Source organism: Sinocyclocheilus anshuiensis, unplaced genomic scaffold (genome assembly GCF_001515605.1).
Source record: "Sinocyclocheilus anshuiensis isolate Anshui unplaced genomic scaffold, SAMN03320099.WGS_v1.1 scaffold211, whole genome shotgun sequence".
Classification (NCBI taxonomy): Eukaryota; Metazoa; Chordata; class Actinopteri; order Cypriniformes; family Cyprinidae; genus Sinocyclocheilus; species Sinocyclocheilus anshuiensis.
The window spans coordinates 142785-161829 of NW_015548195.1; the positions used below are offsets into that span (position 1 = coordinate 142785).

The 19045-nt window shown below is 35.5% G+C and overlaps 4 protein-coding genes across 15 annotated transcripts in view; 1 reads left to right on the plus strand and 3 right to left on the minus strand.

Annotated features, from left to right (window-relative positions):
* The window catches only part of LOC107653174 (PX domain-containing protein kinase-like protein), a 19846-nt gene extending 18978 nt beyond the window's left edge, over positions 1-868 (minus strand). For 2 of the 7 annotated variants that reach the window (XM_016439827.1, XM_016439826.1), the window contains exon 1: positions 481-868. In XM_016439827.1, the coding sequence (XP_016295313.1) occupies positions 481-594 (114 nt within the window). In that variant the 5' untranslated portion in view covers positions 595-868. The remainder of the gene's footprint in view (positions 1-480) is intronic. The other 5 variants (XM_016439825.1, XM_016439824.1, XM_016439828.1 and 2 more) reach the window with 3 other exon arrangements.
* A 425-nt stretch (positions 869-1293) lies between these two features.
* Positions 1294-5350, minus strand: LOC107653175 (ribonuclease P protein subunit p14-like). Of its 5 annotated transcripts, XM_016439836.1 has the most exons (7): positions 5300-5350; positions 4777-4891; positions 4585-4669; positions 3146-3222; positions 2789-2867; positions 2402-2469; positions 1294-2306 (listed from the first exon to the last, which is right to left on the minus strand). In XM_016439836.1, exons 2-7 carry the CDS (start codon positions 4848-4850, stop codon positions 2252-2254), a joined length of 438 nt encoding a protein of 145 aa, XP_016295322.1. In that variant the 5' UTR covers positions 4851-4891; positions 5300-5350; the 3' UTR covers positions 1294-2251. The 5 variants fall into 5 exon arrangements, with proteins under 5 accessions (XP_016295322.1, XP_016295317.1, XP_016295320.1 ...); XM_016439831.1 differs by lacking the exons at positions 4585-4669; positions 4777-4891; positions 5300-5350 and adding exons at positions 3796-3880; positions 3988-4352; XM_016439834.1 differs by lacking the exons at positions 4585-4669; positions 4777-4891; positions 5300-5350 and adding exons at positions 3796-3880; positions 3988-4352 and having other exon boundaries at positions 1294-2279; positions 2397-2469.
* A 907-nt stretch (positions 5351-6257) lies between these two features.
* Positions 6258-13394, plus strand: LOC107653168 (ranBP-type and C3HC4-type zinc finger-containing protein 1-like). Of its 2 annotated transcripts, none has more exons than XM_016439813.1 (13): positions 6258-6426; positions 7628-7680; positions 7784-7928; positions 8015-8111; positions 8230-8428; positions 8509-8600; positions 10062-10238; positions 11016-11176; positions 11256-11367; positions 11440-11619; positions 11711-11809; positions 12799-12942; positions 13027-13394. In XM_016439813.1, exons 2-13 carry the CDS (start codon positions 7644-7646, stop codon positions 13105-13107), a joined length of 1524 nt encoding a protein of 507 aa, XP_016295299.1. In that variant the 5' UTR covers positions 6258-6426; positions 7628-7643; the 3' UTR covers positions 13108-13394. The 2 variants fall into 2 exon arrangements, with proteins under 2 accessions (XP_016295299.1, XP_016295301.1); XM_016439815.1 differs by having other exon boundaries at positions 6258-6422.
* Positions 13395-16404: 3010 nt separating this feature from the next.
* tbc1d20 (TBC1 domain family, member 20) overlaps positions 16405-19045 on the minus strand; it is a 7921-nt gene continuing 5280 nt past the window's right edge. Inside the window, exons 7-8 of the mRNA XM_016439837.1 lie at positions 18148-18320; positions 16405-17105 (exon numbers count right to left, since the gene is read on the minus strand). Of these exons, the coding sequence (XP_016295323.1) occupies positions 16844-17105; positions 18148-18320 (435 nt within the window). The 3' untranslated portion in view covers positions 16405-16843. The remainder of the gene's footprint in view (positions 17106-18147; positions 18321-19045) is intronic.

Below are 19045 nucleotides of genomic sequence, written 5' to 3' on the forward strand. Positions count from 1 at the left end.
TAAACCAGCAAAGGACCAGCTTAAACCAGCAAAGGACCAGCTTAAACCAGCAAATGACCAGCATAAACCAGCATCCCAGCGTCAAAACGTAACTAACCAGCATATGCTTTTTTTCAACAGGGCATTTACAATTTTTTACATTTTATTTCACTAAATATTTACAATTCACAAAAGTGTTCCATTATCGACTACTGACATTAACATTAAATAACTAAACAAAAACTCATCTTATACCGACACTAAATGCGATTAATCTAAAATTAATCGACAAATATTCGAGAAACAATAAGGTTAAACGTCAAAAAAACGACATACAGTGTAAAGTTTGAATTTAAATAGCTTTATAACCTAATCTACAGACATTCAAACTCATAATTATAACCGATTTTAAAGGTGTAACGGATCCAGATCGGTCTATTTGACATCGTATCCGCGCGAACATAAACAGCGATCCGCGCGGCTCCGGTTTGAGCCGTTTACCGTGTGTGACTGTAGACTCTGGCTGGCCTCGATCACGGTGATCAGCAGCACGGTGTCGTCCAGCGGCGGCTTCCTGCCGGACATCGGCTGCGGCTGCTGCTCCATGAACGCCATCCCGGATTAAAACAACACCAGCCGCCCCGGTTCCACAGGGTTCGGTAACCGAGAGCCCGTCCCGGTCGGTGAAGGATTCACGGTTCACTGCGCGTCTGTGCTTGTGACAACGTGGGAGAAACGAATCAGAAACTGCCAGTGAAAATGGACGTAGATGCTTTAGAGGAGAGGAGCTCGTCCACTCTGTAGTGCGCACACTCCAGAGAAAGCGAGTGACGCCGCAGTTTCGTAAGACTACAAATGTTATCATTTGGGACTGTTTATGTATTTAAGAATATATGTGTAAAATTATTTAGATTTGTATTTAGTGCTTGTAATGTGTTCTTCTTGCAAAAGAAATGAGAGAAACAAGAAGCGAGTGACGCCATGTTTTAGTAAATACCTTCAAACAGGAAACCTTCATAGGGCTCACGGCTAAATGCAATCATGTTATTTCTTGTGGGGCTTGGAATAAAATGAAACTTCACAAAGTGTCAAACAAACCATTTTCGATTTCGTTTTTGTGCCTGCTGTTATGCATTTTCGTTTGGAGTTTGTAACACAAGCGTTGCATCTTGGCGAAGCTGCTAGCAGTGAAGCTAAATGTTGTCAAGGGAAAACCATGTGACCAGTCGGAGTAACATGTGACTCAATGTAAACAATGTTCTAGTTTCTATATTTTATAACATATTTTCTTGGCAAAGCAAATATTAGCGCATAGAACATCAGAAATGCATGTATTTATTTACACATAATGTACAAACATAAAGCAAAGCCAAATATAAAAAAAAGGAAAACGTATAATATATAGTTCAGTAATTAATATAATAGTTCATCGACAAGCATTATGTAAATACTACATGTAAATCTACACACACACACATACATTTCTTCAACTAACCAAAAGAGAAAGCAAGCGAAAAATTTAAGGACTGAGGACCAAGACAAAGGTTATTTGATCTTGGTTAAATATCTTGTGGAGAAAGCTATACTGGAAGAAGTTTGCTGGTTAATTTCATGTAATTTTACCACTATTATGTTAACTGTACAATTTTTAATTACTGTTTTAAGTAACATAAAATGATGTCTTTGTTGAGGTTGGATACAGCCCACACCAAAGAACTAAGCCAAAAACACTATTTTTTATTCAAACAACTTCTCTGAGAACAAAAAACAAGAAATATTAAATCTCTGAGTGAGTGTTACATTTCAAAAGAACAATAATAAGCAAGAAAGAACATTTAATTCCTGGCAGCACATAAAAAACTGAACGGCAGCATTCACTCAAGTTTCTCATGATTGTTGTGCGTCTTGCGGCATCATGACCATGACCTCTCCCTCCATGACCACTTTGTCTTTGGCAGCGCAGGAAACAGAAATAAAAGCAAACGACATTTTGATCTTTTTGACCTCCGCTTCCGCCACAACCTCCTCTCCGATGTAGAGGGGCGCCGGAAAGCGTATTTCCTGGTAGAGAAACACGCAGCCTTTGCCGGGCAACTTCGTCCCCAGAATTGCTGAGATCAGACCGTTAATCAGCACTCCGTGAACAATGGGGGTCTCGAAAGAGTTTGTTTTGGTGTATTCGGGGTCGAGGTGGAGAGGATTCGTGTCCCCCGTCAGCTCAGCAAAAAGTGCGACATCTCTGGCACTGAATGTTTTGCTGAGCGAGGCCCGTTCACCCACGTAAAGCGACCTGCGCCCTACTGTGAGGGATGCGGGAACCGTCAATGCTGAGTTGACAAAATGGTATATATTTCTGCTGAAAATACTTCTTCTGAGAAAAAACATTTTTTTCCAATGTATTTTTTTTGTAGGCCCACCTCACCAAATCAACTGGTCTCCAAACCGCAGCTCACGGCTATTCCCAGACAACGCTAGTAAAAATGGCGAAACCTGCAATGATAAATAAAAAGAAATATGAGTTGCATTCAACACAGATGTCTGTGACATTTATTAGAAGTTCATTAGGGTTCAGTATCTAAAATGAGATAAACAGCCGCCACAGTAACCTCCCATCAGCAATCTGACACAAATTGCAAAGTACACACAGTTTGGCTGACGGAATGCCAATGGTCACATTAAAATTGTGTCTAGTCATTACTGGCAGACCTCCAATTGATCCACAAGCTTTTTACTGACATCTAGTGCCAACAGACGGCAAACTCAGGGCAAAGTAAATGTTGAATCTGCTTCAACACTGAGGAAAACGTACCTGCGTGACTCTGAATGCACACGCCTCATTCTGATATGATCCCAGTAATGTTAATGCGCTCCACAATTTCACCAAACCGCTGAGATTAAGACACAACAGAATATTAAGACAGAACATCATTTGATTGACAAAATGGGTTGGATAAATCCATAAGTGTTTATTAATTTCAGAAAAACTGTTTGCGCTGCATTTAAGACATTAATTACTAGATTTTTTTCAATTAAAACGGTCCTAAACTTGAGCCCTGAGGGACACTCCAAGTTTCTCCGTGTTTATAAACAGCTATGTACCTCAAGTAAATCATGTTTAAACTCTTTGGCCTAAATGTACAAGATTTGTTCTATGAACATGTCTTACCTGTTGTACACTCTCAGTATGCCTGTCAATTCATTCTGATCAAACTTCAGCAAATCAAACGGAAAAGAAGCTCCAACCTGCCATACAGAAAAAAAATAATAATTTGACACAGTCAGGAATCAGGATAAAGTCAAAACAAATTACTCACTACAGCTCATATTATATACAACACAGAAAATGGTCTATGGACTGTAAAATTAATTTTTTGTTTAATTATTTTATTTATTTTTTTATTAGTTTTTTAAGTTATTTATATTTTTATTATACAAAAAACTTGATAATTAAACTATTTCATTCAAAATTAAAATTAAATTTATTATTATAGATAATTTAAGTCATTTTTTATTATTTTATATTTATTATTCATAATTATGATTACATATCATTATTTTACATTTTGGCATCATTTATGATTAAATTAACAATTCTCAATGTATTATGCTTATTCAAAATCTATTTTTGGACTTTTCCCCCAGCAGTTAAGTTGTGCCTTCTACATATTATATAAAAAAATTATTAATTGTAGCAAACTAAATCAATATGAATCCTAATATTTCAAATTTCATGATGCATTGCATTATTTTGTAAAGAACCATAACTGCATCATTACACTCAAATTGTAAACAAAGAGAGACGTACTATGTGCTCACCTCTCCGTACAGGTCTTTGAGTCCACAGATAATCAATTGTTTGAACTGTGCATCAGTAATGTATTTGTTTCCATTCTCCAAAACTCTAAAAATAAAGGCAAACAAAAATTGAGGGTTTGAACATTTTATGTGCACCATCTAAAATTGCATTAAAATGACCAGATCAAAACTGACCTGTCTCATTACACTTACAGAGATATCTTCATATAATGGTAAACTGAAGCATTTTTGTACACATATCGCTCAAATTTGGAGGGTTCCTCCATAGTTTGACACTGAAATCTTTTCAGATGGTCTGCGAGTATGCCTAAATGAAGTAAGATAAAACCCCGTTTATTCAGATACATTTGCAGTGATAATTACTACAAGAATATGTAAATGCATACAAGAGCCGAGTTCCATATTCAATACGAATATAGTAACCATTCAGTAACAAGGCATATGACAAAGCAACATGGTATAACCATCTAACACAATCACTGTATCATGGTACTGCCACAGTATTCTTTATAATGGTGAATCAGTAGAGTAATTAATTAATACATTTATGGAAGATCGGTGTCTTCCAGCTCACGTGTCAGTTCTGTATTAGCTGAACTCCAAAAAGATTTATATTAGTTAAAGAGTCCTTCTACATATTATATAAAAAAAATTATTAATTGTAGCAAACTAAATCAATATGAATCCTAATATTTAAAATTTCATGATGCATTGCATTATTTTGTAAAGAACCATAACTGCATCATTACACTCAAATTGTAAACAAAGAGAGACGTACTATGTGCTCACCTCTCCGTACAGGTCTTTGAGTCCACAGATAATCAATTGTTTGAACTGTGCATCAGTAATGTATTTGTTTCCATTCTCCAAAACTCTAAAAATAAAGGCAAACAAAAATTGAGGGTTTGAACATTTTATGTGCACCATCTAAAATTGCATTAAAATGACCAGATCAAAACTGACCTGTCTCATTACACTTACAGAGATATCTTCATATAATGGTAAACTGAAGCATTTTTGTACACATATCGCTCAAATTTGGAGGGTTCCTCCATAGTTTGACACTGAAATCTTTTCAGATGGTCTGCGAGTATGCCTAAATGAAGTAAGATAAAACCCCGTTTATTCAGATACATTTGCAGTGATAATTACTACAAGAATATGTAAATGCATACAAGAGCCGAGTTCCATATTCAATACGAATATAGTAACCATTCAGTAACAAGGCATATGACAAAGCAACATGGTATAACCATCTAACACAATCACTGTATCATGGTACTGCCACAGTATTCTTTATAATGGTGAATCAGTAGAGTAATTAATTAATACATTTATGGAAGATCGGTGTCTTCCAGCTCACGTGTCAGTTCTGTATTAGCTGAACTCCAAAAAGATTGATATTAGTTAAAGAGTCTCCAGCCGCTATGTAAAACAACATGCTGCATTTAAATACTAAATTAATCAACTAACTGTTTAGAGGTCAGAAAACAGATGAACGTACAGAATTACAGGTCGTGCTTGTCCTTTACTCACAGCATGCGCAGCGCCATGCGCCCTCTTGTTTCGTCAAATCTTGCGAGAACACCTCAATAAAAGTCAATTAAAAAAATAAAACAACAACAACAACAACAGGGAAATTAATTCTTATTGTGATGACGGGCAATAAAAAATAAAAAATAAAAAAATTCCCCCCCCGAAACTGATTCAGCGAAAGCAGATATATTTATTCATTACTTTTTGTTAAAATATTTGTTTTCAGCTCTACTGTTATTTTTTTTTTCAGTTCATTTCTCTTCTTTGTATTTTTCTGCTTGCATTTTTGTCAAAATTGTTATTATTATTATTATTATTATTATAGCATAAATCTATAGGAGTGTCTTCCGCGTCTGTGTTTGATGAAGTTACGCAAACTTTCCTGACTGGGAACTTCCTGAAGCAACTGAGTTTCACTTTTAATTTCTTTACATTTCCCTGATTTCGAAAACAGCACGGATGTTTTAATCAGCACTGTATCGTTTAAAATACAAATACGAACACGAAGAGCGTTTTAAAAACTTCTCTCCTATGGTTGGTAAGTTAGCATGCGCAGCGCCATGCGCCCTCTTGTTTCGTCAAATCTCGCGAGAACACCTCAATAAAAGTCAATTAAAAAAATAAAACAACAACAACAACAACAGGGAAATTAATTCTTATTGTGATGACGGGCAATAAAAAATAAAAAATAAAAAAATTCCCCCCCCGAAACTGATTCAGCGAAAGCAGATATATTTATTCATTACTTTTTGTTAAAATATTTGTTTTCAGCTCTACTGTTATTTTTTTTTTCAGTTCATTTCTCTTCTTTGTATTTTTCTGCTTGCATTTTTGTCAAAATTGTTATTATTATTATTATTATTATTATTATTATTATTATAGCATAAATCTATAGGAGTGTCTTCCGCGTCTGTGTTTGATGAAGTTACGCAAACTTTCCTGACTGGGAACTTCCTGAAGCAACTGAGTTTCACTTTTAATTTCTTTACATTTCCCTGATTTCGAAAACAGCACGGATGTTTTAATCAGCACTGTATCGTTTAAAATACAAATACGAACACGAAGAGCGTTTTAAAAACTTCTCTCCTATGGTTGGTAAGTTTATTTCCTCATATTTCACTGTCTCTGCTGTTGTGCTGAGCGAGCGCTTGTTACATGTTTGATTAGCTGGTTTAGTTGGTTAACATTGGTTGGTTACATAAAGGCTAACATACGTAGTACACTTTTATGTATTTATTTTGTGTAAGTTCTATTATGATTTAATTAAAACTTACATTAGCAAAAGTACCTTGGTGATGGAATGTTTTTTTTTTTTTAACATTTCTGAGTATAGTACCATGGTATTCTGGAGTTGCCATGGAGTAAAATACCACGGTATACGAGTATGGTAACCATTCAGTACCTTTGCGTACATTGCAAAAAGAGATGTGTTAAAAATGACACATGTTGTGCAGAATTTTAACACATGTGGTGAGTGTGCTCAGGGACAACACATGTTGTGTCAAATTTAACACAATTTGTGTGTTAAGATGGATCACACATCTACTGTGTAATGTAATTTAACACACAACGTGTAATTTAAACACATTATGTGTAACTGAAAATTATCAGTTATCTCAATGCATGCACAGAGGCACAACCAAATGTTCTAAATCTCAATTTCATAAATTTAATTTAGATGATTAAAAATACCATGGTACGACCACAGTACTTTTTTTGGAATTCAATATCTACAAAAAATATCATGGTATTGCTAATTGTTTTGCACATATACATTTGTATAATATAATATATATATATATATAATATAATAATACTTAAAATATTGTATTATTTATAAATATATTAAATGCATTAACTATTTAAAAGAATTGTTGCTTGAACTATGGTATTGCTAGGTTTTTTTGTATATACTATAATTTGCTATATTTTTGGACATTTTCTATAATATATATTTGCATATAATGTAATGCAAATGTTATATTTAATACTTATTGTAATAAAGTTAAAAAAAACACATATTTATTTTAATAAATATTTGAATATAATAACTATTCATGTAAACAATTGTTACATAAACCATGGTATCTTTTACACAATAATGTTAAATATAAACGAATGTTTATATTGAAAATGTATTTTAATTAATAAAATAAATAGTTATATTTATTTAATTTTTAATATTCAGTTTTTTAAATATTAAAAAGAATATAAAATATAAATATTTATATTAAAATATTTAAAATAATATTTTTTATTTTGTATTTTGTGTGTGTGTGTGTTTTTTTTTTTAAAGCTTTCAAGGTAAAAGTATGGCTGCCCTAGATTCCTCTAGAAATATAAAAGAAGGTGAGTGTTAGTAAATGCATTATGCAATAAATTTATACATCAAAAGACACATTTTCCACACAGCAACGTGTATTATGTTAACATCACATCTTTGCTGTCCCAGCCGAGGATGCAGCTCAAATGCTGAGTGACGCCATCAACTCTAGAGACAAAGATGAAGCGACCAAATACCTGGATCAACTTTTGGATCTAAAACTCCCAGTGTGTGTCAAAATAAATCCTGAAGTGTACTCTCAAGACTGCATCAGGTATGCTGTTAGACTGGTTTTATTGCGGCGAGAAACACTATATGTGATTTTTTGTTTGTTTTTTGTTTTGCTTTGTGTGATGGCAGGTTGAGAGTAGGAGTGGCGGACGCCGTGTCAGATGCCCACATCCCAATTACAGTGATGGTACCAGTTTACATGACAATATCAGAGCTGAAAGAAAAGGTAAACAGTGTTAGTGATGGACCTGAGAATGAAAATTCTTGTTTGAAACGGAAACCCAAAATGATACATTTACTGGAGCCCTCATTTACTTTTTAGGTATTCAAAATCTGTCTTTCAGATCAATCGTGACTATGACTTCCACCCGGCCCTCCAGCGCTGGGTGATCGGGAAGCGCCTCGCCCAGGACAGAGAAACCCTGTATCATTATGGGGTCAGAAGCCACAATGATTCAGCCTTCCTCTTCATCCTTTCCACCCAGGCTGCCAATCTGAGCCGCGAACAAGAGAGAAAAGAGAAAGAGGATAGACGGATCGATGGTATCTAGCCTGTATTTCTGAGTTAAAAAAATAACAGCTTGTATATCAGTTTACTGAACCGCATTTCTTTCTCAATGAAGATATAATTGAGATCATTGATCGTCCACCTCATCGCCCACCAGAGCTCGTCGCCAGAGGAGTTAATCACCCTCCTCTACCTCCCAAACCTCAGGTCTATCATTCTATCACTCTATCTATTGTTCAATCTGTTGCTCTATCTATCGTTTTTTGTCACTATCTGCAGCTCTCTCGTTTAGTCTGTCTATCTGTCATTTTATTAATTGTTCTATCTGTAGCTCTATCGTTCAATCTGTTGTTCTATTTGTCTCTATCTATCATTCTGTTGTTCTGTCATTCTATCCATCGTTTTGTCATTTTATTTGTAGCTCTATCTATTTTTTTGTCATTCTATCTGTCGCTCTGTCTAATGTTCTGGCACTCTATATCTGTCACATTATCTATCATTCTTTCTGCTGCTCCATCATTCTGTTTGTTGTCATTCAGTCTATATCTCTAGCTATCATCCTATCTGTCGCTCTATCGTTCTATCTTTCATTCTATCTGTCACTCTATCCCTCGCTCTATCTTTCATCTGTTCATTAATCTGTTGCTATGTTTATATCGCTTTATCTGTCACTTCATCTATCGTTCTGTTGCTCTGTCATTCTATCTGTAGCTCTATATTTTTTGTCATTTTATCTGTCGCTCTATGGTTCTGGTGCTCTATCTGTCACGTTATCTATCATTCTATTTGTCGCTCTATCATTCTGTCTATAGCTCAATCTATCATTCTATCTGTCACTCTATCTAAGTTTCTACCACTTTATCTGTCAATTTATCTATTGTTCTTTGTCGCTGTAGCTATCATTCTATCTGTTGCTCTTTCTATGATCCTGACACTATCTGTCACTCTATTATTTTATTCATTGTTCTTTCATTCTGTCGCTCTGTTATTCTGTCTTTCATTCTATCTGTCGCTTTATCCGTTTCTATCACTTTATCTGTCACTTTATCTATTGTTCTCTGTCACTCTACCTCTCATTTGATCTGTTGCTCTTTCTGTGGTTCTGATGCTCTATCTGTCACCTTAACTATCGTTCTGTCTGTTGCTCTATCATTCTATTTGTTGTTCCATCATTCTGTTGCTCTGTTATTCTATCTTTCTCTTTATCTGTCCCTCTATCTATCATTCTGTTGCTCTATCTAGTTTCTATCGCTTTATTCTGTCACTTTAACTATCGTTCTGTCTGTTGCTCTATCATTCTATTTGTTGTTCCATCATTCTGTTGCTCCGTTATTCTTTCATTCTATTTTTCTCTTTATCTGTCACTCTATCTATCATTCTATTTGTTGCTCTATCATTGTCACTTTGTTTGTTGCTCTGTCTTCTATCTGTTGCTCTATCTAGGTTTCTGTTGCTTTATCTGTCACTTTATATATCATTTTCTGTCACTCTATCTATCATTCTACCTTTCACTGTTCTGTGCACTCTATAATTCTATATGTTGCTGTCTGTAGCTGTATTGTTCTATCTATCGCTTTATCTTTTGTTCTATCTGCCACTCTCTGTCATTTTACCTGTTGCTCTATCTATCTATCTATCGTAATTATAATAATTTTTTTGCTTTTATAGCCAGTTGGTTGGTCATGTTCTGGCTGCACGTTTATGAATAAACCAACACGTCCAGGTTGTGAGATGTGCAGCACAGCAAGACCTGACAACTATAAAGTACCTGACATGTACCAGCCGGATGAGGTGGAAACCAGGAGACTCCAGCAGGAGGAACTCGCCAGCCTGCAGTACGAGCAGGTTAGCTGAGGGGACCCAACATACTGGACTACAGTGAACTGTTAGATTGGACTGTGGGATGAAAACCACTCAAAAAACATTGTTTACATTTGTGGATTATGAAAGTACCTAACGTTATGCCTGCACCTGCAAAGCTTTACTGTTTATAAAGATGAATGGAAAGTGAAAATGGGAAACATTCAGAGAGTCTTCATATGGATTTACCTTGCATCACAGAATGAAATGCAAAAAAGTTTCTCATTTGTTGTTAACTGAAAAAGTGTTCAAAAATGAATGTTTTAATAATTGAAGCAAACTTTAATTTTATACAGTCATGAATAAAAAAAATCTAAAGGGGGATTGCTATTGTTTTTTTTAAATTAGGCATTTATATTTACCAATATGATGAAATGCTAATTATCATATAATTATTATTAATTAATAATAGTAATCATCATAATTATATAATAATTAAATGATTGTAATTATAAATACTTGTATTAACTATTAATATTAGTTAAATATTTTATTTAAGAAATAATAATTACATTTTTATATTCCTATTAGATATTGTGTCATTTATATATCATGTACATGTTGTATATATATATATATTGTGTAACAACTTTTTCCTCTAGGATAAATTTAAATGTTTTGATTTTTAGAGGATTTTATTAGCATCTTTTAGGATTGGGTCCGCATTATGATTTTCAGCATTTTTTACAACAGCATCTTTTCCTGATTTGGTCTATTGTTATTAAAACCAGAAATATAACGCCTGTCCGTTTATTTACGTAGTCTGTGAAGGATGAACGGGAGAGGAATTTCCAAGAACTCCTTGAAACGGATTCCCACAGTCTGGTGGGGAATGTGGAAGATCTGGACTGTGCCATCTGCTTTTGCACCATCCTGCCAGGAGAGGGCGCTGTGCTGAGAGAGTGCCTGCATAGCTTCTGCAGGTGCTGTGAGATTGTTTATCAGTTACTATAAACAGGGAGTAGTGAAACAGACTGAAATACAACTTTGTATATCCTACAGGGAATGCCTGAAGGAAACCGTTCTGAACTGCATGGATGCCGAGGTGGCTTGTCCTTACAGAGACAATGCCTATTCCTGTAACTGCCAACTTCAAGATCGAGAAATCAGATCAGTAAGATCAAAAATGCAGTATGATTTAATTATTGCAGTGACCTGTTCACTTAACTTTACTGTTTCCCACCAGCTTCTCTCTCAGGACGAGTACCAGAAGTTTCTAGAACTGAGGCTGAACATCGCAGAGTCCCGCAGTGAGAACAGTTACCACTGCAAGACACCCGACTGTGCTGGCTGGTGCATCTTCGAAGACGACGTGAACGAATTCACATGTGACATTTGCAACGAGACCAACTGTCTCCTATGCAAGGTGAACACAAAGTTTGTTGGTGTCTTGTTCACATCAGATTCTAAAAGTGCATGTTATGGTGACCTAAAGGACTGTGCATGTGCGTGTCAAGGCTATTCACAAGGGAATGAACTGCAAGGAGTACCAGGATGACCTCCGTATTCGAGCGCAGAATGACGACACAGCCCGGCAGACCACGCAGATGCTGGATGTAAGTGAAAAATTAATTCGCTCAACTTTTTCCGCTAATATTTGAAGTTATTGCCATTGTGAAACAGCACCCACTAGGGGTGGGAATTGTAAAGAATTTCCTCACCGGAATTGCAGTCGTTTTAATGGTTCCACTAACGAACAAGGAAATGCAATTGCATTGTGAAAGTTAAGATCATTTTAATAATAAGTAAATGTACAATAATTTGTTTATTTGGGATTTGGACGACACTGGTTATGCTGTATGTGTTTGATCGACTAAAAAGAGCCGATTCGTAAGAGTAATTTGTTCAGGAATCAGACTTCACTGGCCGTGCCGTCTTTGCTTGATTCACTAAAAAGAAACGATTCATAAGAGTCACTTGTTCGGGAATCAGACTACACTGGCCGTGCTGTCTTTGTTTGATTCACTAAAAAGAAACGATTCATAAGAGTCACTTGTTCGGGAATCAGACTACATTGGTCGTGCTGTATGCGTTTTATTTCCCAAATAAAACAGCAGATTCAAGAGAGTCATTTGTTGGAGATTCAGACTACATTGGTCATGCTGTATGTATTTAATTCACTATAAAGAGCCGATTTGTAGAGAGACATTCGTTTGGGAATTAGTCATTTGGTTGAGGATCACACTACGCTGGTTTGATTCACTACAAACAGAGACGATTCATAAGAGTAATTTCTTTGCAAATCAGACCACAATGGTCACACTGTACATGTTTGATTCACTAAAACAGTCTGATTCAAAAGAGTCACCTGTTCAGGAATCATACCATATTGGTCACACTGTATGTGCCTGATTCAAGAGTTGATTTATAAGAGTCATTTGTTTGGGAATCAGACTGCATTGGTCGTGCTGTATGTGCTTGATTCTCTACAAAGATCTGATTAGTAAGAGTCATTTGTTCAGGTACACCTTATGTTTTCAAATACACTAAAAAAAAAGAATCAACTTTAAAATATTTGTTACCTATTGAGCGGTTTCGCTTCCAGCAACTCCTGAAGAACGGCGAGGCGATGAACTGTCCCAAATGTCAGGTGATCGTCCAGAAGAAAGACGGCTGTGACTGGATCTGCTGTCTGATGTGCAAGACCGAGATCTGCTGGGTGACTAAACAAGCCCGATGGGGACCTCAGGTTAGACACAAAAGTGTATAAATCATTAGTTCAGTGATTCACAAACATCAAATGGCTAATCTGGACCTGGTTTTGTCTCCTCAGGGTGCTGGAGACACATCGGGCGGTTGCAAATGTCGAGTCAACGGAGTTCTTTGCCATCCGCGCTGTCAGAACTGCCACTGATTCCACAAGCAAAAACATGCGCTACAGCAACAAAACACAAAACTCCTCAAAATAATCCAGGCGGGGTTGATGCGCTACATACAGTTTGCAATTATAGCTTTTGCTCATCTAGTCATATCACTGGCACATTCATCTGGATGTCAGTACTTAATAGATATGTTCTAGGACTAAATATTCAGAAAATTTAAAATATCCGAGGTTTCATGGGATAGTATAAACTGATGAAAAAGTGACATTTTTTAAATATACTTAAAGTGAAAAGTGACGTGACATGTGGCCAAGTATGGTGACCCATACTAGGAATTAGTGCTCTGCATTTATCCCATCCTAAGTGCACACACACAGCAGTGAACACACACACACTGTGAACACACACCCGGAGCAGTGGGCAGCCATTTTATGCTGCGGCGCTCGGGGAGCAGTTGGGGGTTCGGTGCCTTGCTCAAGGGCACCTCAGTCGTGGTATTGAAGGTGGAAATTATTACGTCAAACTGTCTTAAATCACTACTGGCAAGCTGATGCTCTGGGACTTTGTGCAATGATATTGTAAGAGGAAAGCATTAGTGTGTAAGAATATTGATTTTTTTAAAGGCAATTTTTGTGTGTGTAAGATCATTGCTAAATATGCAATATGGAACAATGAAGGAACAAATCACATCAAAGAAGAAAACTACATTAAATATTAATTTAAAAGCAGAAGAAATGCAGCAAATGGAATAGAATGTAATCAAATGCGTAATTTCACTTTTTATGATGAACAAAAAATGCTCAATTATTATAATTACTGATATATCAAAATCAAAAAGGATTTTAATAATTAGACTACAGGTTTTTCCCCATATTGCCTTTTTTAACATGTAGAAGCATTTTCATTCTGTTGACAATATTCTCTTGTTGATTTGATAAAACTGGTATACAATTTTTTTCTTTTTTTAAAAAGAGACCTTTAACTAACCTCTTGAAATAAATAATAATTCACAAAAAAGCAGTGCAGAATTCATCAAAAAGAACAAATCTTTTTTACTCGAATCATTTTACGTTTCTTTTTATTTAAACATATTTAGCAACATGGTCAAATGTGACACATTAACATGAGCGAACCAGAGGCAACTTATGACAATCTCTCAAAGTGCAAAAAATAAGCAAGAAGCGTGTTCTTTAGTGCAAAATTAATGCAAAATAAAAGCATAAACAGTAGTTTTGTGGGGATGGCAGCGTGTTATTTCAATAAATCATGATTCACCGATGTTTTCAACTAAGCAGTGTTAGAATCCTGAAAAATATCCAGTTGGATGTTACTCGAAGCTTAGATGTTGTTTAGTGGAAACGATCAGTTGTGAACAGCATTTAAACAACAAAAATAACAGTGTGCCATGATTCAACACTGATCTGGAGTTCAATTAGAGCAACTACTTCTTTCACATTCACCGTTTACACACTCCAGAATCAAGGAATCTCAAGTTTGTTAATCAGCTGAAGTTATTCAGAAGTGGTTTCAATTCCAGCTCTGAGATTCGTGAAAACTGCATGTTATGTACTAAGATCAGCACTTATCACAAAAAATACTGTAATTAAGGTGATTCGGAGAGAGAGTGAAAAACCTGCAATGTAGTGGAAAAAAATAACCTAAAAAAACATTAACATACAAATTACGAACATAATAAAAAGTTGGTTCGTTCACTGCTTTTGTAAATGGTTTCTTTCTTTATTTTACACACACTTAACAAATGAGATTCGTACCCATAAGGGGTCCTGGACCAATCAGATTACATTTCTAATTCTACAAACAAGTTTTCTAAAAATATTTTGGTCTCAATGTTAGCAAAGTACAATAAAGTACATGATGTCTCAATCATGAATCACAAGTTGAGCAAATTTCTGAAAAAGCCATTCTTGTGAAATTGGTTGATTTGTGAAAATTTACATAAGAATGGATTTAGAATGGTTGCTTTTGTTTGAATCTTGTTTTTGTATGTGAATTTCAAACATAAATTGTCATAAAAAGGAAAAAGTTTCACAAAGGACTTGACAACTTTCATAAAAGCATACTTATGCAAACAGCTATTAAATTTGGTTTGACAATTTATGGGAAAAATGTTTTTCAAACATTGTGTTGTTTTTGTGCATGAATTTTAAAACAAAAACTCCTTTAAACTATTGTATGTACATAGTTCATAAAATATTCTTATGTAAGCTGTTTGCATTCAAAACAAAAATTAAAACTATTGTTACTAAATTGTTACTAAATTGTCGTTATGTACATAGTTCGTAAAATCATTCTTAAATTGTTGCAGTCAATTTAATACGACAATTTACTTAAGAACAGATGTTTTGTACATGAATTTTGTATCATTATGTACATGATATGTCAAGACATTCTTATGTAAATTGTCACATTCACTTAAATTTGACAATTTTGTCAAAACTAAAACTTTGTTTTACAAACAATATACTTCTTTTATATGTTAGGGTTACATTTCAAAACAAAAACTCTTAAACTATCATTACTAAATGGTTAATATCAATTCAATGTGACAATTTACAAAAAAAAAAAAACGTTTACAAACAATGAACATGAATTTTAAAAGGAATAGTTCCCCCCCAAAAATGAAAATTTGCAGAAATTTTACTCACCCTCAGGCTATTCAAGATGTTGAAGAGTTTGTTTCTTCATCAGAACAGATTTGGAGAAATGTAGCATTGCATCACTTGCTCACCAATGGATCCTCTGCAGTGAATGGGTGCCGTCAGAATGAGAGTCCAAACAGCTGATAATAACATCACAATAAAGATTTTTTTAACTTCAACCCGTTGCTTCTTGCCAAAATGAGTCCATAGTGACGCTTCCTCCAGTGAAAATGCCCATCTCCTGTTGCCCTCCCACATCAAAATCCACCGACATATTTGTTTAGAGCTGTTTTGGACTGTTTTTCCTTCTACAAGTGCTTGATCTGTGCATATTTTGCTCCTGATTCAGACGAGACAACTTTTACACTGGAGAAAGCAATATTATGGATAGAGGACTTGTATTTTGAAGTTAAAAATCAAGAGATTTGAATGATGGGTTTCTTTCTTTCAAACATGCAGCTTTTTCTCTTCACAAGACATTAACTGATGGACTGGAGTGGTGTGGATTACTTGTGGATTATTGTGATGTTTTTATCGGCTGTTTGGACTCTCATTCTGACGGCACCCATTCACTGCAGAGGATCCATTGGTGAACAAGTGACGTAATGCTGCGTTTCTCCAAATCTGTTCTGATGAAGAAACAAACTCATCTACATCTTGGATGGCCTGAGGGTGAGTAAATGTTCAGCAGATTTTCATTCTTGTGTGAACTATTCCTTCAAGTAAAAAGACAAAGGGAATGTTTTTTACAAATGATTTAAACATTTGCTCAGATTGTGTTTCATGTATGAGACATGGAGTATACATACCTCCACTGTACATCCAATTCAACACAAGGATTGATGCCTGTCCTCCGTAGATCCAGGAAACATTTTCATCGTCTACTAGAGGAAGTGGAAGCTCTGCTTTGCTGAATATTTCAGACTCAGCACCTCATTCAATGGGAAACAGCTTGTTTAATTACAATAACTATGAACACATTATTTTATTTATTAGTCTAACCGGTTCACAAGTATAAATACCTAAAAAAACAACAAAAAAAGGCAAAGTAACCAATATTCAGTCCTCAAAACAAGACGCTGTGGTTCTGTGCTGTTGATTGGCTCCTTCACGGGAAGAGTAAGTCTAGTTTAGGAGCCCATTCCAGGGCAGAGTTTACCACGGCTAAAGCGGCAGCCCCCAATGCCACAGTCAATCCCATGACTGCCAGCCGCATGAGGCGCCGTGCCGTGGGCTGGACGACTGCTACGGTTCCTCGCTGGGCCTCCAGTGTGCGCTGCTGCTGCTCTTTCCGTCTCTGGTGGAGCACTGTGTCCGGACGCTGCTGCGTCGACGCCAACTCAAAGTCTTTGAAGGTGGAGACAGCCATCCTGGACAAAAAAAAGACAATGGTTTGTAGGGCTGTCAAAATGGCTGAAAAACTAAATTCGAATTTTGTACTTAAATATGATCAAAATTCGAATTATATTTTAATTTAAAATGCATAATTTCAGTTAGGGTGAAGAAAAGCTTTTGGCTTCTCTCCTGAGGCCACAAGAGGGCGCATCGAGCAAAATATTACTAATGCACGTTTATTCAAAGCATAAGATAACATGACTATCTGCGGGGAAAAAAGTGCATAATGTTTAAATTAATGTTTATAAACCAATTATAATTAAGTTGCTTAAACAACTATAAACAAAACAGCATTATGTATGTATGCATAGTTTAATACAAAGGGCAGAAAGCCAATCACACAGAGTAAATTTTTTCATTTAAAAACGTGAGATGCAGTGGGATGGGGAAAAACCCGCCATAAAGTCTCGATATATGTTTTTTTCAAAGTTAAACTTGCATTAATTTTACATGGCTTTCTAAACATGCGGCTCTTTTGTGCAAGACGCGAGTGCAACAGTAATAGATGTCCCTCTAGAAAATGCGTGAATCTTCTCTGCATTGATGTTCTCGTTTCCCGCAATATTTGTAATGAACAACGCAGCAGCGCCGCATCTAGTGGCTTCAACTGGATAGGCTAACAAAAACATTATAATGCAACGACACTTACATCGTCATCGCATCTCGTGCGCCGCTGATAAGGCTGTCTCCTTAGCGCACACCTAAAATTCGAATGCAATGTGGATTTTTATTTTAAATTCGATGAATATTCGAAATTCACATTTTTTTTGACAGCCCTAATTTCAATAGGAATCCATGCGATTGGCAGTTTCGCGTGAGGGCGAAAACATTTCCCCATGCAGATTTCGCAACAGATTCAGATTGGTCACAAATTTGCTGCTTGGTTTGACTTTTGGGACTTCTGTGTGAGCTGTGCTTAATTCGATGAATATTCGAAATTCACATTTTTTTTTGACAGCCCTAGTGGTTTGTGGGACATGTTTGTTGTGAGAAAAACATTCCGGCAGATAGACTTACAGCTGACTGCGCTCTCTGGCCAGCTCAGACGGGGGGAACTGAACGAACAGATCTCCTGCGCGGCTGATCAGCGTCTCGTACGGCAGGTCCTCTGGGATACGGGACAGGAGATGGTGCATCATGGCCATGTCACACTCACAGTCCAACACCTCCTCCTCTCGATGCAACACGATCTGCAAAGAGAAAACCACGCTTGCTTTGAAATAGAATCGGACTGCGCTTGTGTGTTTGGATTTCTACTAAATCTTATAATGTATATGGATAATGTAAAATCTCTCAATTTTCTTTATCCGTGGTCTAATGTGAAAATCTCACTATCAGGTCACTTTAAACATTTTTAATGGTAGTATTAAAGGGTTAAAAACAAGTACGACTATTGTGTAACTGTACTGTAAAAACATTTAATTTACTTCACAATTTAAATATATCAAATATATTTATTTTATATATATTTAAAATATAATCTAATTTTATGTGAGTACTGGAAAATATTTAATAAGAATAATATTTTTGCATTATGGTAATGACAATGAAATTGATAAATTATTAAAAAAAATATCAAATGTTTAGTAGAGATTTTTTTTTTTTGCATATTGGTACTGGCAATATTTTAAAAAATTAAACAATACCCCATTTTGTTTTACGGTAATGACAATGATTTTTGTAAATATTAAAACAATATCTCATTTTATGCTATGGTAATGACAATGAGATTTTTTTAATAAACAATATTTTGTTTTAAGTTACAATAATGACAATGAGATAATTTAATTTTTTCATTACAGTAGGCTACTGACAATTATGACGAAAATGTACAAAATCTTAATGGTCCTAAAATAGGCTGTTTCATTTTCTTTATGCAAAATACTTTTTTTTTTTTTTTTTTTTTTGTTTGAAA

What these genes read in the sequence shown, in the direction of transcription:
- LOC107653175 (XM_016439831.1), bottom strand. Translation starts at nt 4,142, where the DNA reads ATGTATCTGAATAAACGGGGTTTTATCTTACTTCATTTAGGCATACTC. An exon ending in GTGCATTCAGAGTCACGCAG is followed by an intron (nt 2,470 to 2,788) that starts GTACGTTTTCCT and finishes TTATCATTGCAG; the next exon opens with GTTTCGCCATTTTTACTAGC. An exon ending in TTTGGAGACCAGTTGATTTG is followed by an intron (nt 2,307 to 2,401) that starts GTGAGGTGGGCC and finishes TTGTCAACTCAG; the next exon opens with CATTGACGGTTCCCGCATCC.
- LOC107653168 (XM_016439813.1), top strand. Translation starts at nt 7,644, where the DNA reads ATGGCTGCCCTAGATTCCTCTAGAAATATAAAAGAAG. An exon ending in TACTCTCAAGACTGCATCAG is followed by an intron (nt 7,929 to 8,014) that starts GTATGCTGTTAG and finishes GTGTGATGGCAG; the next exon opens with GTTGAGAGTAGGAGTGGCGG. An exon ending in CCAACTGTCTCCTATGCAAG is followed by an intron (nt 11,620 to 11,710) that starts GTGAACACAAAG and finishes GTGCGTGTCAAG; the next exon opens with GCTATTCACAAGGGAATGAA.